The following is a 17,656-nucleotide window of genomic DNA, read 5'->3' as shown; positions in this document are numbered from 1 at the left end:
TAGGAACTGTCCAACACTGGATCAGACCAAATTTGGTTTTGCTGCTCAGTCTGGTGGATTTCTTTGAGAAAATCACCAGGGTTGTGGACAAGGGTAAAAATAGTACACACCGCTTATCTAGACCCAGTCAAAGATTTTGATACAATCCCCCACTCCAGGATCATAGATAAAAACTTATTCAGTTAGGCATAAACCCCTACATCATCATATACACAGCCAAATGGCTCATTGATAGGACACATGTTTTCTAGATAGGTGAATCCACTTTTAATAAGAAACCTGTTATTAATGGTGTCCCACAGGTCTCAGTGTTGGGACCCCTCCTGTTTGGTACATACTTCTTTGAAGTGAAGGCCCATGTTGGGGGCCTCTGGCTCACCAAGTCTGCTGATGACTGTAAGCTGGGAACAATCCTTTTATCTCCAAATGATACTGACATCCTGCAAACAGGCCTAAAAATGGCAAATGACTGGTGCCAAAAACATGGTCTGAGACAAAATGCTAAAAAATGCATAATCATTCCCTTCAGTAGATCAGACATCAGTGCAAATTATAATATTGGATAGCACACCCGTAAAAGTAGACCTAGTGGTGAGGGACCTAGGAACACAGATAGATATTAACCTAAACTCTGACCTCAAGGTACCTATGGTAATGAGGAAATCCTTCTGTGTGATTCAACTTATAAGTAAAGGCATTTCATCAAGATCAAAGGAAGTAAAAGTGCCATTGTACTCAGCCTTCATCGTGGTCATAAATGAGTACAATGCTTCATTCTGCTTGCACCTAACTAAGCACTTACACCAAATGGAGCAGCCCCAAAAAATACAACACGTAAGACACATGTCTTATGCAGACTGACTAAAGGTCCTATCCCTTTACTCCAGTTCATATCGAGAGTTGACTTATGCCTGACCTACAAGACATTCTTTTATCCAACCCTGATGAAAATGTTACATATTCACAAGAAAACATATACGAGGTTTACTCATTCCATGGACCTGAACCTTATTTGTGACTCTAACAGAACTTGCTCGAGAGAGAGATTCATATCCCAAAGGCTACATCATTTATGGAATAAACTTCCCATCTTTGCAAAATAAAGCCCGACCCTCATTGTCTTCAAAACTAATTTGGATAAAAGGATGGGGAACCATAAATTAACTCCCAGGGTACTGCATGCGTTCTTTATGGACAGAGGCAGTCTGTAAAATGACTCATGGCTCCAACATCCAAAGACCCAGTACCTTAATACTACCCCATCCCATATCTGGAGAATTAAGATATAATATTGTCTTATCCTGGGTATAATTAGCTAGGCCTGTGACGGCTCTTGTGCCATTAGCTTAGTAGTCACCTATGAACCTATAAACCTATGTCCTGACATCAGTGGAGAGGGCATCTTCTGCTCCAGGGGGAAGGGGGAAAATCTCTGATATTCAGGCCAGCTGAGGGCTTTTAAAGCAGGAAATTGCAAAATATTCTTACTGTAATACTGAAAGCATGATGAACATCAGTCTGATACCACACAAGGAAATGGACAGTATATCCAAACATACAACAACTGTTGATGTGCTAGGCTGCATTACAAACCATGGCAAAATAAATCCTTTATTGGTGAATGACAATGCAAAGCTGAGTTTTAAGCTGGAAAATAAAGAACAAAACAGCAGGAAAAGTGAGCCTGAGTTCATTCTAGCACAGTTACACATAACATATGCTGTCCAAGCTATAGAGAGATGTCAAACAACGGAAGCTGATACTGAAAGTATAAGACAGGATATGTGATGTTTGCACACAAGTGGAGTCAAATTTTCCAAACCACATGACATGAAAAGCATATAACAAAGCATTCTAATAAAGCGAAAGAAGAGCTATACCAACTTAAACTTTCTCTAACAGAGTAAAATAATATTGTTAGGCATTATTCTAAGACAGTAGCCTGTATAAATATAAAGTTGACTTGGCAGGAACCTTAATGCAGCCAGAAAGATTAACACCTGATGGGAGACCCCTGAATAATGGTATTAGCAAAGCCAAGGCTAGTCTTTTGAGTTTACTGTAACAAAGTTTGCTAATTATGCAAAGACATTCTTGATGCCTTGTCGCTCTTCTACTTTGGACACAATAGAAGAGTCTTTGTGGGTTCTGTTCAAGCAGCTTTATTTTATACGAACACATCACAATAGAAGTTTACTGACTTTAACTTAAGTAACTTATACATAAAGTAACTGCTGTAATCGTACATGCTTACTCTCTGGCTGCACTAGGAATGGCATGTGCTTAAAATTTATATGTGCACGCTCAGTCTTTGACATGCTACTTAAAGACACAGCACACAGCACGTGCTCTCTGATCTACATACTCCCTCTTGAAAAAACAAAACATGCAATGTTATGAAACTTTTGGCATGTAGATATCACAGACAATTATCAGTCATTCATTTATACAAGATATGCTACATATATACAGAGTAAAATCCATGTTGCTACATATTTCACACTGGGCTTAGATACTCATCCATAACGTGTGACATAAAACTGGGAATTAGGCTTAACGATTGGAGGTGTCGCTGAAAAATGTTCGATCTTTCATTTACTTGGAACATCTTCAGGAATACAATCAGAGGTAGGAACACACTCTGGGATGTAAACAACATTTGGTTCACTCTGCAATTTAGAGTCTAAGTCGCTACAACAATGTTGTGATGATGATTCTGGTACAGGTAACAGATGTTTACGGTTTTGCCTGTACTGCGTATGTTCTGAGTCTATAAGGTAGGATCTCGGTTTAGAACATTTGCCAATAACTTGACCTATGCGGTCAAAATCTTTTTCTGTTTAAACTCTGACCATTTCTCCTTCCGTTAATGAGAAAGAAGTTTGCTGGACTTGTCATATGATGACTTCTGGATATAATGCTTCTTAAATAATTGAGCCCTGATGGTCTTATTATTCTTGGCTTTAGGCTTTAGTACATTAGTAGTAATAGCTAGCATAGTTCTTGTTTGCCTGGAAAGAAGTCGTTGAGCAGGAGATCCGAGAACATTGCCACGTGGTATATTCCTAAGGTTAAGGAGATTTAAAAAACAAGTCTGAATTGTCACATCTTGACCTGTAGTAGTTTCGCACTCTGCACAGCATGCTCAGCTAGGCCATTTGACTGAGGATACTCATAACTTCTGGTAATATGTCGAAAGTCCCATTCTCTTGCAAATTTCTGAAACAACTGGCTAGTAAATTGAATACCATTGTCAGAAATGACTTTGTGTGGACTACGATGGACTGGGAAATGACATTTCAGCTTAGTGATAACAGTAGTAGATGTAAGATTAGTTAGCAGATCAATCTCAAACCAATTCGAATAAGAGTCTACCAATACCACGTAGTGTTGACTGTTCCACTCGAAGATATCAGTGGCTACTGTTGACCAAGGTAGTTCAGGAAATGGATGGAGCTGAAATGGTTCTTTTTGTAAATGCGGTCTAGTACAATTACATAGTGAACAAGAAGGAAGTACTTTATCAATGTCTTTTAGTAATGCTTGCCAAAATACTAATTCTCTCATTCGCCTCTTAGTGGATGCGGAACCTGGGTGACCACGATGCAAATCTGGATGTACTCATGTTGTAAGGACCTTTAAAAATAATGCCATCTTCCATCAACATTTCATCTCTATATGGAAAATAGGTTTGAACTTCTAGTGGTACACTAGATTGCTATGAAGGCCATCCAACATTAAGGTAGTGATTGAGCGTTTGCAAAACTTGAATCAGTCTTTGTGTGATCTCTCAACTCATTAAGCCTGGTGGTATAAAACTTATGCACTGCCATCACACCAAATTCAAAATTCTCTGTGTCAAGCTGCTCTGTTGTATTCCTGGGTGATCTGGATAAGATATCAGCCAGATAGAGTAGTTTGCCTTTTGTATAGACCATTTTGAAGTTGTACTTTTGCAATTTAAGCATCATGCTTTGTAATCTTGCTGGAGCTGAATGCATAGGCTTCTTTAGAATAGTAACTAGAGGCTGGCGGTCAGTTTCACTCTGAATAGCTCGACCATAAATATAATCATGAAACTTGGAACTTGCAAATACTGTTGCCAAAAGTTCTTTCTCAATTTGAGTATACTACATCTCTGTTTGGGTAAGTGTTCTAGATGTATAGGCTACTGGTCTGTCTTCTTGAAGTATAACTGTGCCTAGACCAAATTTTGAAGCATCACAGCAAAGAGTAACTGGTTTGTTCACATCATAGTATCTTAATGTAGGTGGGGTGGCAATTTTCTGCTTGAGGTCTTCAAACGCTTTCTGGTGCTGTTCTAACCAAGACCATGCAACATCTTTGTGCGTTAGTGCTCTTAAAGGTGTGTCAACTCATTAAAGTCTGGTATAACCTTGCCTAAATAGTTGACCATGCCTAAGAAATGCTGTAGAGCTTGAACATTGTCTGGTGCTGACATCTGAAGAATAGCAGCTTGCGTGGTTGGGTCTGGTCTCAAGCCAGTATTGGTAAATAAATGACCTACATATGTAACTTCTGGGAGTCTGAATTTGTACTTCAGAGGATTGAGCCTCAAGTTCACTTCATGTGCTCTGAATAGAACTTTCATTAGGTTTCTGTCATGCTTTGCATCTCCATTGCCTCCATCCAGTAAATCATCTACTATTATGGCACAAGGATAACCCAAAAAAAATTGCTCCATTGCACACCGAAAGATTTCACTTGCAGAATTTATTCCAAATGACATCCTTAGAAGTCTGTATTTGCCAAACGGAGTACCAAAAATGGTTACTAAAGAGGATTTATGATCAAGCATCACTTGCCAAAATGAACTGTTTGCATCCAAGACAGAAAAAAGTGGCATTCGGTATTAGGGCTTCGACTGTGTGCATTGCATGATATGGTCTTTTCAATGCTTTGTTCAAATCTCTTGGGTCAATGCATATTCTGATTTCGTCTGAGCCTTTTTTGTGAGCTGCTACCATAGACGATACCCATTCACTTGGTTCTGTCACTGGACAAATTATACCTTGCTGCACCATTTTATCCAACTGAGCCTTAACTTTGTCCTGCATAGCTATCGAAACTCTTCTTGCTGGTCTGACTACTGGAGTGATCTCTGGGTCTAACTCCATGGAATACACTACTGGAAGTTTGCCCAACCCATCATCGAAAACATTAGCATATTCTGAGAAAATGGCTTCAGAAAAATTAGAACTAGGAGATGCACATATGTGATGAACTTCTTTGATAAAAGAAAGCAGATTCATTCTCAAACTATCTTTGAGACCCAATAAAGACTGTACTGGTATTCTGACATATAACCTATAACAGTTTTTGGCCAAATAACATGAAAGCATCACTGAGGCTTCAGTTTGAATCTCTTCACCTCCATATGCAACACGTTTCGCACTACTGGCCACATTGAGTTGCTCATTAGTTCTCACTCTAGCAAATTTGTCTGCTGATATAACATTACACGTTGAACCAGTGTCTAATTTAAGCTCTGTGGATTTACCATTGATCCGGACAGTACAGAACACTTTGCTTTTTGCCAATAAATTCACTGCATCAACTCTTTCACCAATTACTGACAGACCACCACATGGAAAGCGAACTGCTGCTTTTTTGTGTGACCTTTCTTTATAACTGAGTTTACCTGATTTGTAACCTTTTTGGAAATGGTTCCATTTTTTACACTTGTAACATTGCTGACCGAATGCTAACCATTTCTCTCTTTTAGACTCATGATTTGCACCACAATTGCGACAGTTAACAATAAAGCTGGACTTGGGTTTTACTAATTCATATTTGTACTGTGCTGAGCATGCTCCTTTAACTGAACGGGTCTTAGAACTTGCTGGAAAACTATGTGGTTTCCTTGATGACCCAGCAGGGATTGTGGCTACCATGTACTTAGTAGACCTGTTTCTGTTTGCCACGTGCTGCACACTATCTACATTTGCTCTGGAGCCTGCTGAAACCATGCTCTTGTCACTTGCAAGCATACTTGTGTGTTTTTCTGTCACTTCATGGATTTGGCAAATTTCTATGGCTTTATTCAACATTAAGTCACTATTACGAAGCAAGATCTTTCTCACAGCAGCATTATTAATACCACACACAAGCCTGTCCTATATTAACTCATCTTTTAGCCTTGTTTCTCAGACCAGTTATATAAGCTGCAAAAGATTTTCCTGGTTTCTGATCTCTAGTGTAAAACAAATGCCTCTCTAGTGTAATACTTGTCAGGGGTTACACATTTCTCTAAACTTGTGCTTCAAACACTCAGGGGTCTTCCCTTGACTCGGACTGTACAACAATACAATGGTTTTCTCCTTCTCCTTCATATACTGCTGATGAATACACAAATGAACACTCTCTTTCTATGGCCTTTGACCCAGCTAAGTTTAGCAAAATGAATGCCCTGGTGCATGCATCTTTGTCTGAATAAGCTGCTTGTATAAAAATATCGTACTCTTGCTCAAATATTCTCCATTTCTCTGCAATATTCTGATCAAACACAAAAGGTAAGGGCTTTTGAAATCCATCTACCATATTAACGCATACCAGTGAAGGGTTTTGAAAATAAGCATGAACACACACATATGACAGAAATTTATGCCAGTACTTGTAACTTTGCTCAATAGCACAATGAGCCTTTATATAGCTGAACTTTGTGAAATAAGTCTCTCTTAGGCACTACAATACTCTTGAAATTACTGTATTGCACAAAATCACCTCTTAGTATAAGAAACATGTCAAATAACTGCATGATGCAAGCCTCTGTGTAATTGGACTTTGCGAAATAAGTTTCTAGGGCACCGTAATACTCCTGAGATTACTGTATTGCTAAAGTAATTTATCATCATTTTAAGAAACACTTTAAATAACTGCAAGATGCAAATGAACTGGGCAGGAGACGCTCAGAGTCAATAACATTTCAAAGTAATGGCACTCTGTGAATAAACTGTACACAACACACTGAAACTTCCCCAAAATGGCAGTACCTTTCTAGACAATTCTCTACAGTGCAAGGAACACTCTGTAATGGTGGCACTTTGTGAATTGACACACCCAGCCAGCACAAGAAACTTTTCGAAATGGCTATACTTTGACTGCACATCACAAAATAGTTGCACTTTGCATTGAAGAAAACTCAGCTCTATTCAGTCGATATACCGTCTGCTCAGGAGGTGACATGTGCCTATATATGGCCATGTCCAACCCGAAGAATTAAACATGCTCCACCTCAAAAAAAAAAAAATCCACCAAAACCACTAGAAACAGCGACTTAAACCTTAAAACTGATATAAATAAATACATACTGGAGGAGGAGATATATCTCAGAGACTGAGATTCTATGTGGTGGAATAGAGTCCCCATCCATGGAGCAGAGCACCTCTCGCTGGCTCTGTTCAGAAATCCTGACCTGTGGATGGGAGATGCGTGGGTTACCGAGATCATCTCTGTCGTGTCACTGCTGGGAGGCACAACAACAAAATGGGTACAAAGTATTTTTTCATATAAGAAGGTAAGAAGCCATTAAAAAATTCGAACTAGGCTTATAAATGCCTTGGGGGCATAGCCCTAAGTAATGAACAAATAACTCTTAGAAATACATGCACAGTAATAAGCACACACTGTATGCACTTTTACACACTTTGAGATACTTTGAATAACTGTAGTTATGCCCTTGATACAATATGAAGCCGTAGTTATGTTAAAATCACAGCACTTTGCCAAAACACATGCAGTTGCCTTGCTTAATCTACACTTAATGTGCCCCTTTTGCCCTTATTATGTTTGTTTTGCTCATTTAATCTCATGCCCACTGTATTTTTCTTGTGCTTGTTTTACACTAAACATGCCCGTTTTGCCTTAAGCATACTAGTTTTTCCTTTTTAAAAATGCTTGTTTTATTATTCTGTTAATTGTTTCATCAGACACCTTTACTTTAAACATTTCCTTTAGTTAATAAGCCTTTTATGCCTCCTGCTTGTTTAATAATACATTTTGTGACCTTGTAATACCCTGTTTTGTCCTTTTTGTGTGTATTCTCATTACCTTTGCTTCTTTTCTGGCTCTTTTTTGTGTTCATTTCTCTTAGTTTACCTTCACTGTCATCTCTGTACCTCATGGCTCTGAATCTTCTTCTCTGTGATCCCGGTTCTGACACAATGTCACTCTCCTACTTTTGACACAATAGAAGAGCCTTCATGGGTTCTGTTCAAGGAGCTTTATTTTACACAAACACATCACAATAGAAGTTTACTGACTTTAAGTTAAGTAACCTATATACAAACTAACTACTGCAAGCATACCTGTTCACTCTCTGGCTGCACTCTCAAAATGGCACTAGGAATGTCATGTACTTAACATTTACACGTGCATGCTCAGTCTTTGACATGCTTCTTAAAGATACAGCACATAGCAAGTGCTCTCTGATCTACAATGTCCAAAGCTTCGCAGGGGGCAATCACAAGATACAAATGGATCTGTAAATGAAAGAAATGCATCTGCAAATGAAAAAGAGGGCAGTAGAAAAATCAAGAGCTAGAAACCAACATTATAGACTATGAATAAAAGATTGCATATTATACTCAAGTAAATAATGCTCTTAGATGGATAAAGAAGGATCAAGTAAACTGATGAATCAGAAAGAAACAGTGAAGGACAAGAAAGTTAAGCAGTTGATGGAAAGACTGCAAAGGAGAAAAGCGCTAGTGTGAAACACTTTGAGCAGTTCAAGTGAGAGAAAGGAAACAAGTAGAAGACATTGAGCAAACAAGTCAATAAGAGGAGAGGAGAGCAGGGTATTAAAGTAGTGTTTCCATCCACATATAGTAGGAGAATGATGGTTTCCTTAATGCCGGGGTCATCCATGCAGATGTTCAGGTTAATTTCCATCCATATGTCCACAATAGGTTTGCCAACCAGCAACCCTTCAGGAACAAAAAATTTAACTTTGGATATGAATTCCTACTGTACTTCACAGAAGTTAATCTAAAATAACTGAACAAAAGTGTGCAGAGCTCATTGTTAATGGAGCCACCAACACTGAGTCAGAAGATATAGCAAACCTACTGGCAGACAAATTCAGCTCCAACTTTAACCCCTCAGCCACCTCTTAGGAAAAAACATCAAATACCATCAAATATAACTCCCCCTACTATCATTAGGGAATAGGTCCTCAAAGCTCTCTCTAAGGCCAAGAACAATGCATCCATGGGCCCAAACAATATCCCAGGATGCATTCTAAACAGCATGAAACATGATCAGGCCACCTGGAACTGTTATTTAACCGTAACCTCCAAACAGGCTTTGTGCCTCATGAATGTAGAATAGCAACAGTCATCCCTCTGCACAAAGGTAGGCCATCTACAGACTCTGGAAACTACAGACCCATACATTTCACTAGTCTCATATGCAAAGCTATGGAAAGAATTATCATGGAAATGATCAATAATGACACAAGAAATCTCCAGAAACTGGACCCAACCCAGTGTGGTTTCTTAAAGGGGAGGTCATGCCTACTTAACCTTGTGGACTTCTTTGAGAAGGTTACCAAAGTAATGGATGAGGACAAAACAGTTCACACTGCCTACCTTGACCTGGCTAAGGCATTTCACATAATACCCCACTTGGGCATTGTTGATAAACTCAAGTGATTAGGTATGAACCCTTATCTCAGCCAGTGGATAGCCAGCTGACTCACAGGTAGAATCCAGGAAGGTAGAATTGGGCAGTCCACCTCTACAAGGATGGCATTCACGAGCAGGGTTCCTTAGGGATTGGTCTTAGGACTGCTCCTTTTTGGCATTTACTTCTCTGAAGTCACAGCCAACGTTAGGGGCCTCTGGCTGACCAGATTTGCAGATACCCCACCAGCACTAACATTCTGCTGGAAGGGCTGAGACAGACAAATAACTTGTGTCAAAGCCATGGACTAAAACTAAACATCAAAAAATGCATAATAGTATCCTTGGGGAAGTCATCAACCCCTGTTAACTATCAGACTGACAACACACCCCTAAGAGTTGACCCAGAAGTCAGGGATTTGGGGGACACACATAGATGGCAATCTAGCCTTTGAACATCATGTCTACAGTAGTGAGGAAACCATTCTGTGTTGTGCAATTTATAAACAAAGGTATGGCATCTAGGTCCAAGGAGGTTATTCCACTATATTCAGCATTTATCATACCTGTCACTAAAGTACAATGCCCCATTTAGTATGTACCCTACCGGGCACATCTAACAACTGGAATGTCCACAGAGGTTCCTCGCTAAAATAATAAATGGCATAAATACCACATCCAATGTAGACTGCCTCAAAGTCCTATGACTGTATTCTGTCTCCTACAGGCTGTTGAGGGGAGATATATGCTGATGGACCTCCAGCATATCTGCAAAACAACCAAAAAGAGAATCTTGCCAAACAGAAGTGGGCCCTCAACAGCTTGGAGATCAAAAAGGCAGATGAATCAAATAATTTTAATGGTAGTTAAGCACTTTCATCCTCATGATACACAGTACTTTTACCTGATTTATGTGATGTCTTTTTAAACACCGAGCTACTAAGGACCTGGTTCTATTTGGCTGGAATATCTTTGGTTATTAGTTTCCTGCAATTCTGCTTGTTTTTGATATCTGCAAAACAGACAGCATCAGATTTACCCATTTTAAAGACATAAACCTTGGCTGTGATATACATAGGACCTGATGGAGAGACAGGTATGTATCCTAGAGACTGTCCCTTTTCTGGAACAGGCTCCCCCATCCATGTGAAGAAGAGTCGCTCCCTAAACCAATTCAAGTGTAACCTACACAACTGGATGGGGAGTAGGAAATTCAATCCTGATTTGGCACCTATGTCTCTAATGGACACAGGCAACCTGTAAATGTTTCATCTCCCAAGCCCCTACCTACACTTAGCAAGGGTAATAAAACTTGTCAGAGATTTGGGATGCATGGCTAGGCTTAAAAAGACCCTAGTGATCATTAGACTGGTAGACACACATGAACATATAAACCTACAAATGTTGTTTTGTATTTAAGAAAATATATTTAAAACATATCAAATTGAATCTACACAAACATTCAAAATGGCACAAGAAAAATCAAATTGGAGCAAGTTTTTTTTCAACAGGGACAGACAGGATACTCTGAATGTACAAACTACAGTACAGTAGAAAGTAGATAAATTTTAAAGGATTTTGAGGGTGTAAACCAAACAAACAAAAAAGATGGACATTAAAAACCATATAAAAACAAGAGGTCATCATTTTTAAGGTTAAAGGAGGCCAGATTGTTTAGTGAGAAATCATTCATTCACATTAAGAAATAATGGAAAAGTGATGTACTGTGCCACTGACTTGGATTCAGGCACAAACCTGAGCTACTTGGAGGAGGAAAAGTGAATCCAGCAGCCAGTGAGCTGTTTCTCTTAGGGATGAATACAATCCATACAGCAGATTACGGAGAAGACACTGTTAAGCACAAAGTTCCTTCTCATCATAACTTTCTCCAGGTTTTAAATTATGATCCTGTTTAAATCCTTAAGTTTTCCTGCAGCCACCTACAAGAAGATGCTCCTTTTCCCAAACAGCATATTCTCTGTAAGTGGAAAGAATGCTGAACTACAAGAAAAACAAAGTGAAATCATTAATACCTTCCTTCCTTTAATATTCATTCTCTGATATCTACTTCATCATTTTCAGGGCCTCAGGATAGCAAGACCTTGTTCTGACTAATAATGGGCATAAAGCAGAAAACTAATCTTTGGCAGATGTTGGTCTGTCACAGCACACATGTACCCAGTCACTTATGCACTGCATATATCTATGGTCAGTTTACAGGACCACTGTTCTCTGAGGCAAGGTGCATCCAGCAAAAACCTACTTTGACAGTGGGAGGACATGTAGACTCCACACAGAAGAGACCTCAGCTAGGAAGAAAAATGGAAAAGCAAGAGTTGTGAAACAGATAAACCACTATACCAATGCACCACCCAATCCAATCATGCAAATGAAAAATTCAATAAAAATTCTTAAACACTTTGAGAAGTATATCCCCAAGAATTTACTGACCTCTTTAAGACACGACTGTATGAAGTTTTTTTGCCTTCAGGACTGATCACCGTCACCTTTGTGCAGGTAATGAGTGTAACTTTTCTTCGCTGTCAGATTAACAGAATAAACACAAAGGTAAAAAAAAAGGATCCAAATATTAGTCTCATGTTACATGCACATTAAGTTAGTATACTGGAACATGACTAATAGAAACTCATTGAGGTTTGGAGACTAATATGCCATAAACGCATCATGCAAATCTGCAAAGTTTTGAAAATTCTGGTCGTTTCACACATATGGCAACATTAATCATGCTAACACATCTATGTGCCATAGATCCACATGCTGGGAATCAAAGGGCGTACTGCTGGAAGAAGGCCTATAGGCTTGCATTATTATAATGGAATTAAATGGAAGGAATTTACAATGGCACCACAGTTAATTTTTTTTATTTGGTAAAGTCAAGAAGTATAACATCAGCACAATCTTCGGAAAACTGGTGTCCAGTAGTACTGAGTCTCACACAGACACTATAAAAACAGTATGGCCAAGATGGGTGGGACTTATTTGGCAAAACAGAATCACTGTAATCGAGGTCCATAAAATCCTGATGTTTGCTTATTTTCTGCAAGTACTTATATGTTCTTTTTATGTGTGGGTGGGGTTTCCCTAGATACTCCAGCTTCTGTGCATCATACAAAAAATGCTTACAAACCGACTACTCCAAAATACCCACAAAACAACTGCAATTAATTTCTTTGGTGGTCGGGTTCTAATGAAGGCTCACTTAAACTAAACAATAGATAAACAAATTAACAACACTAGATCAGATAAGCAAATTAACACTAGATCTTGGATATTTATCTCTGAGACAGTACTTTAATAGTGCTATGAGCTCATATGGATAACAAAGACACTGGTGTTAGGGCCGGTTTTAAAATGAGTATCAGTCTCTCTCTCTCTCTCTCTGTGTTAAAGGGGCATTCAAACACATGTTACGGAATGGTTATAGGGCAACAGACATTTGACCAAATGTGTCGAGACAGGTCTGGGGCAGTAGAGCTCAAAGAAGCCCACCTACAAGTGGATCTTGTGTGTATCACGACATCACAGGTGGGGGGATTCCTTATCCTTATATAAAGACCAGAAAGTAATTTTCTACCAAGCTAATGCTCACAAGGTTACTTCATAATTATTATTACTGCACGTTTCTTTAGTATATTTTTTTTAGCATCTGAATTGTGAACTTGCACAGCAATGACAATATTTCATGAGGTATAATTCCTTCTTTTAACTTTGATTTCTGTACATGTCTCAAAGTATGCAGCTTCCCAGCATCTGTTCTATTTGCAGTCATGCCAGGCCAGTACATGACATCGCTAGCTTTCTGCATGTACATTGACATTTCTAATCTTGATTTGTGAATCTCTATCATCATCTGGTTCCTTAGCTGACATGAGATGGTGACAATCATAACTGTATAAGAGACGTGTATACAAGAAAATTCCTTCCTGAAGCTACAGTATGGTTTGATTAATGTATAAAAAGATGACTTGCACTGACTGCCCACCATGACATTATGACACGTCTCAACAACTGCATTTTTGAGTTGTCTCTTTCTGCTAGTTTTAGTTTATGCAATTTCTCAGGTATTACTGGAATTTCTGTCACAACTTATAAAACTTCTAGATCCTCTTATAGCAAATCTTCCTTGCACTCATTCAGACAAGTTCTGAATATGCATTAATTCCCTTGGTTTGTTTTACACTTTGACATTTTTCTGAAGTGTGAACAGCTCATTGGCAGTTAGAAAACAAAAATGTATTTTAAAAGTGACACACTAACCTGACACGTTGTCAGGCTTCTGGAACTGATGAAATACCAAATTGTTCTCCCTGGAATCCATATTTGCCTAGGAGTGTATTGAGGGTACATAGCTTACAACTTAAATTCCAAAAGACGTTTGGTTGCCTCAAATTAAGCTTTAAATAAACACTTTTATTATATCACAAAATAAAAACAAAACTAGTGCCTCAGTTTTTGCCTTCAATGGTTTCATTTTAAAATGAAATGAAATCACTGAAGATGTAACACTAGTCTTGTATTTATTTTGGTCTTTATGTCTCTGCTTCCATCCTGGATTTAGCCAAGCCCTCTCATCAGAATAACAGTGGACAAGGCAAACATCATAAACTTTATCTTTTATTTATTACCTGGAAGACTAATAACTTCATTTTACCACTTCAGTCTCACTGCAGCCCTCCATCTTTGTCTTACCCTGTGGAGCAAATTTAGTGTAGCTGGTGTAAAGGGCTAATGCCTTTGTCTTTCCTAGCTGTACAGGGCACATGACTTTACAGTTGTGAGATACTCCCATCAGTGTTCCCTTTCGATGGGGTAACTCAGACATTCTTAAACAACTTTTGAACATAGAGGAACATTTCCATTCAATATCTTGACTCAACCACCATCAATAAGTCAAACATTCTCTTCTATTAACAAGCATCTACAAAAACAATAAAAGTTGTTTTATGGTTCGACTGCTGCCTGGTTGCTTCAATGCTATACTTATTGCTTTTTTCCTTGGACTTATTTACTTTAGCAGTGTTGCATTTATCCTGAAGGGTGCTATCGTTTGCATTTCAACAAGTTGCTATTAATATTCTCTTTTACTCTCACAAGGAAACTGAAATATTTCATGTAAGTAAACCACCCCAAATCTAATCAGAATCTCTGTTCCTCATAAGGGACACCCATCCCTCATTATAAATATAAAATTTAAAGAAAGATTATAAAGTATAAACATTATGAGTGCACACTATACAACATACTGTTTGACTTCTGTGAAAATTCTTTACTTGTATTCACTAATAACTTACCAACTAGTGCCTCTTACAAACTTGAACTTTCATACACATTTTTCTTTGTTTTGCCCACTATCATTTCAATTTAAAGTTAAATCTAGTGAAACTTAGCCAATGTCTCCAACAGAAACATATGATCTTATTAAACTATAACACACCCATCTTTGAATGATTAGCATTACATCAAGTTGCATTGTCTAATAACCACATATATCAGTCATATATCTTTTTGATAAATGACAGGGCTAGCTATCTTGACTTTCAAAAGAATCATTATACATTTAAAAGATGAAGAATAACCCTACTGAAGCACAATTAACTGCAGCTATGAAATGTGAAGCAAACCACATGACTATTCAGCTGGTATTTAGGAAGACGTAACGTAATGGGATGCCGTAGGTTGGACATTTTCCCCAATGCATTAAGTCTTTCTGATTCGGAGAACACTCTGCTGCTGTAGTTCTCCTTAGGGGAGGAGCTTCAACATGAAGGGCAGTATCATGGGAGGGGAGGGGCTTCAGCATTGAGGCCAATACCATGGGAAGTGATGCATGCTAAGGTGACAGTCTGGGGGATTCGTTAATGCTAATTAGCATGTGCTCTTTCCAGGAAATGGTTGTGGATCCTGATTCGCTCATCATCAGCTAATCATTCAGCCAACATCACTGTAGTTACTGATTCACTCCTATGGAAGTAATAACTGTGGTGCAGGTACCTTTAGTGAGCATGTAGGGGTGGTGAGATGTTTAATGTCTTTTAACTGTGTAGGCGTGTGTGTGCTTGTCTGCAATGCAATGAATGAAGCTACATGGATAACTTTTGAAAGGTATAAAAAAGAAATATGGACATGTGAAAGAAAGAGAGGTCTGATAACGGTGCAATATTTATGCAAAGGAGAAAGCCAAATTAAGCAACAGAAAATGACAGCCCCAAAGATATTCAATGAGAAATACAGGCAAAGGCATCCAGATATGGAAAATTTCTCAATAAAAAGTAAGATCATAAAAAGGGAACAATAACATAAAACAGAAGATTAGTAAAGTGGAAGTTAAAAAATAGAGGCTGAAGTTATGGAATACCTGGGAAGTAAATGATTTAGTGTAGAATGTCTAACACAGATTATATCACAGCATGACAAAACAACAAGTCCCCAGAATAAGGAGAAACAGGAGGAACAGGATATATCTGATGAAGAACTATGGACATCGGAAAGAAAAAGAGATTTAATATGGTGCAATATTTATGCAAAGAAAACACAAAACTAATCAATACAAAAAGAGCAGCACCAAAGATACTTGAAGAGAACTATAGGCAAAGGCATCCAGACATGGAAAATTTTACAATACACAAGATAAAACAAGAGGAAAAGTAACTGAGAAGTTAAAGAAACTCAAACTAAAGTTATGGAGTACCTGTGAAGTGAAGGCTTTAGTGTAGAAAATCTAACTCTGAAGACATCACAGCAGGATAGAGCAATGGATCCCCAAATTAAGGAGAAACCAGTGGAGCAGGAAACATCTGATCAGTTGCCATCTGAGGATATGTTGGAGCCTACCACAGGAAACCAGTACAAAAGTTCAGCTGGAGTTGCGCTGCAAGAGAAGGAAAAGGAAACTGTGGCCACTCTGACACAGTCAATATTATGGAGTGATAGGCCAGTGAGTTCCCATATGAAAGAGGAACGGATGACACAGGATGAAATTGAAGAGAACGTGGCACAGGAAGATGCTCTGAAATTTTATCTAGAATGCCCACAGGAAACGGAGAACAAAGAATGTACCTTCAGTTTGTAAGAAAATGATCTAAGAGAAGAGTTGCTTGTTTTAATTAAGATGGAAAGACATACTAAGATCAATGAAAAAAATAGACTGCAGAATGTAAATAAAACCCAAAAAGTTAGAAGTTTGACAAAACAAATGAATACAGTAATTAGGACTGTCCACAAAGATTCATGCAATATAACAAATAAATAGGATATATTACTGTAAATTAATAACAGATAATGTCTTACCACAAAAACACAGTGTATTAAGGGAAAGGAAGGGGAGAAATTGAATGCCATCATGGAAGTATTGAATAGAGAAAACTACAAAGCAATTAAGACAAGAAGTGTCACTGTTAGAAGAGTATAGAAGAGGAAACTGATGAACAAAAATACTCAGAAAGATTGACGTGATAAAAGTAATGCACATTATTAAAGCAGATCAGGATCTATCATGCACTATGGTAAATAAATTAAAAATATCAGCACAGGCAGAAAAAAATAGAAGATATGCAGATAAATATAAATGAAAAGTACAAAATAAGCAGTTTATAGATGACCTAAACCATTTTATGGAGAATGGGAAACAAGGGGAAAAGGAATTGTAACACCACCAAAAAAAGAAGAAATAGATACATTTTAGAGAAGTAACTATGAAGATCTTGTGGAACATAACAATGATGCTAAATGAACAGAAGAAATATAAGAAAAAATAAGAAGTTCAAATGTATATGATATGAAATGGGATGAAGTAACGGTCAGAGAGATTGGAGCAAAGTTAAGGAAAGCTCCTAACTGAAAACCCCAGCCTGGTTAACAACAAGAAAAAACAATACTTCTACTTAAGAGCAAACCTGCAAGCTATCCTAAAAACTATAGACCAATAACTTGCCTTGTGACGACGTATAAACTATACACTGGAATTGATGTCAACAGAGTTTATAGTCATTTAT

At 38.1% G+C, this 17,656-nt stretch overlaps 1 protein-coding gene across 1 annotated transcript in view; it reads right to left on the bottom strand.

Moving 5' to 3' along the window:
• LOC122810662 overlaps positions 1 to 17,656 on the bottom strand; it is a 231,606-nt gene that overhangs the window by 84,242 nt on the left and 129,708 nt on the right. Inside the window, exon 3 of the mRNA XM_044082231.1 lies at positions 12,096 to 12,184. Coding sequence (XP_043938166.1) covers positions 12,096 to 12,184 — 89 coding nt within the window. The remainder of the gene's footprint in view (positions 1 to 12,095; positions 12,185 to 17,656) is intronic.

The sequence above is a fragment of the Protopterus annectens genome, chromosome 9.part0, assembly GCF_019279795.1.
Source record: "Protopterus annectens isolate FY-2018-M chromosome 9.part0, PAN1.0, whole genome shotgun sequence".
Lineage (NCBI taxonomy): Eukaryota > Metazoa > Chordata > Ceratodontiformes > Protopteridae > Protopterus > Protopterus annectens.
This window is presented reverse-complemented; position numbering and strand designations above follow the sequence as displayed.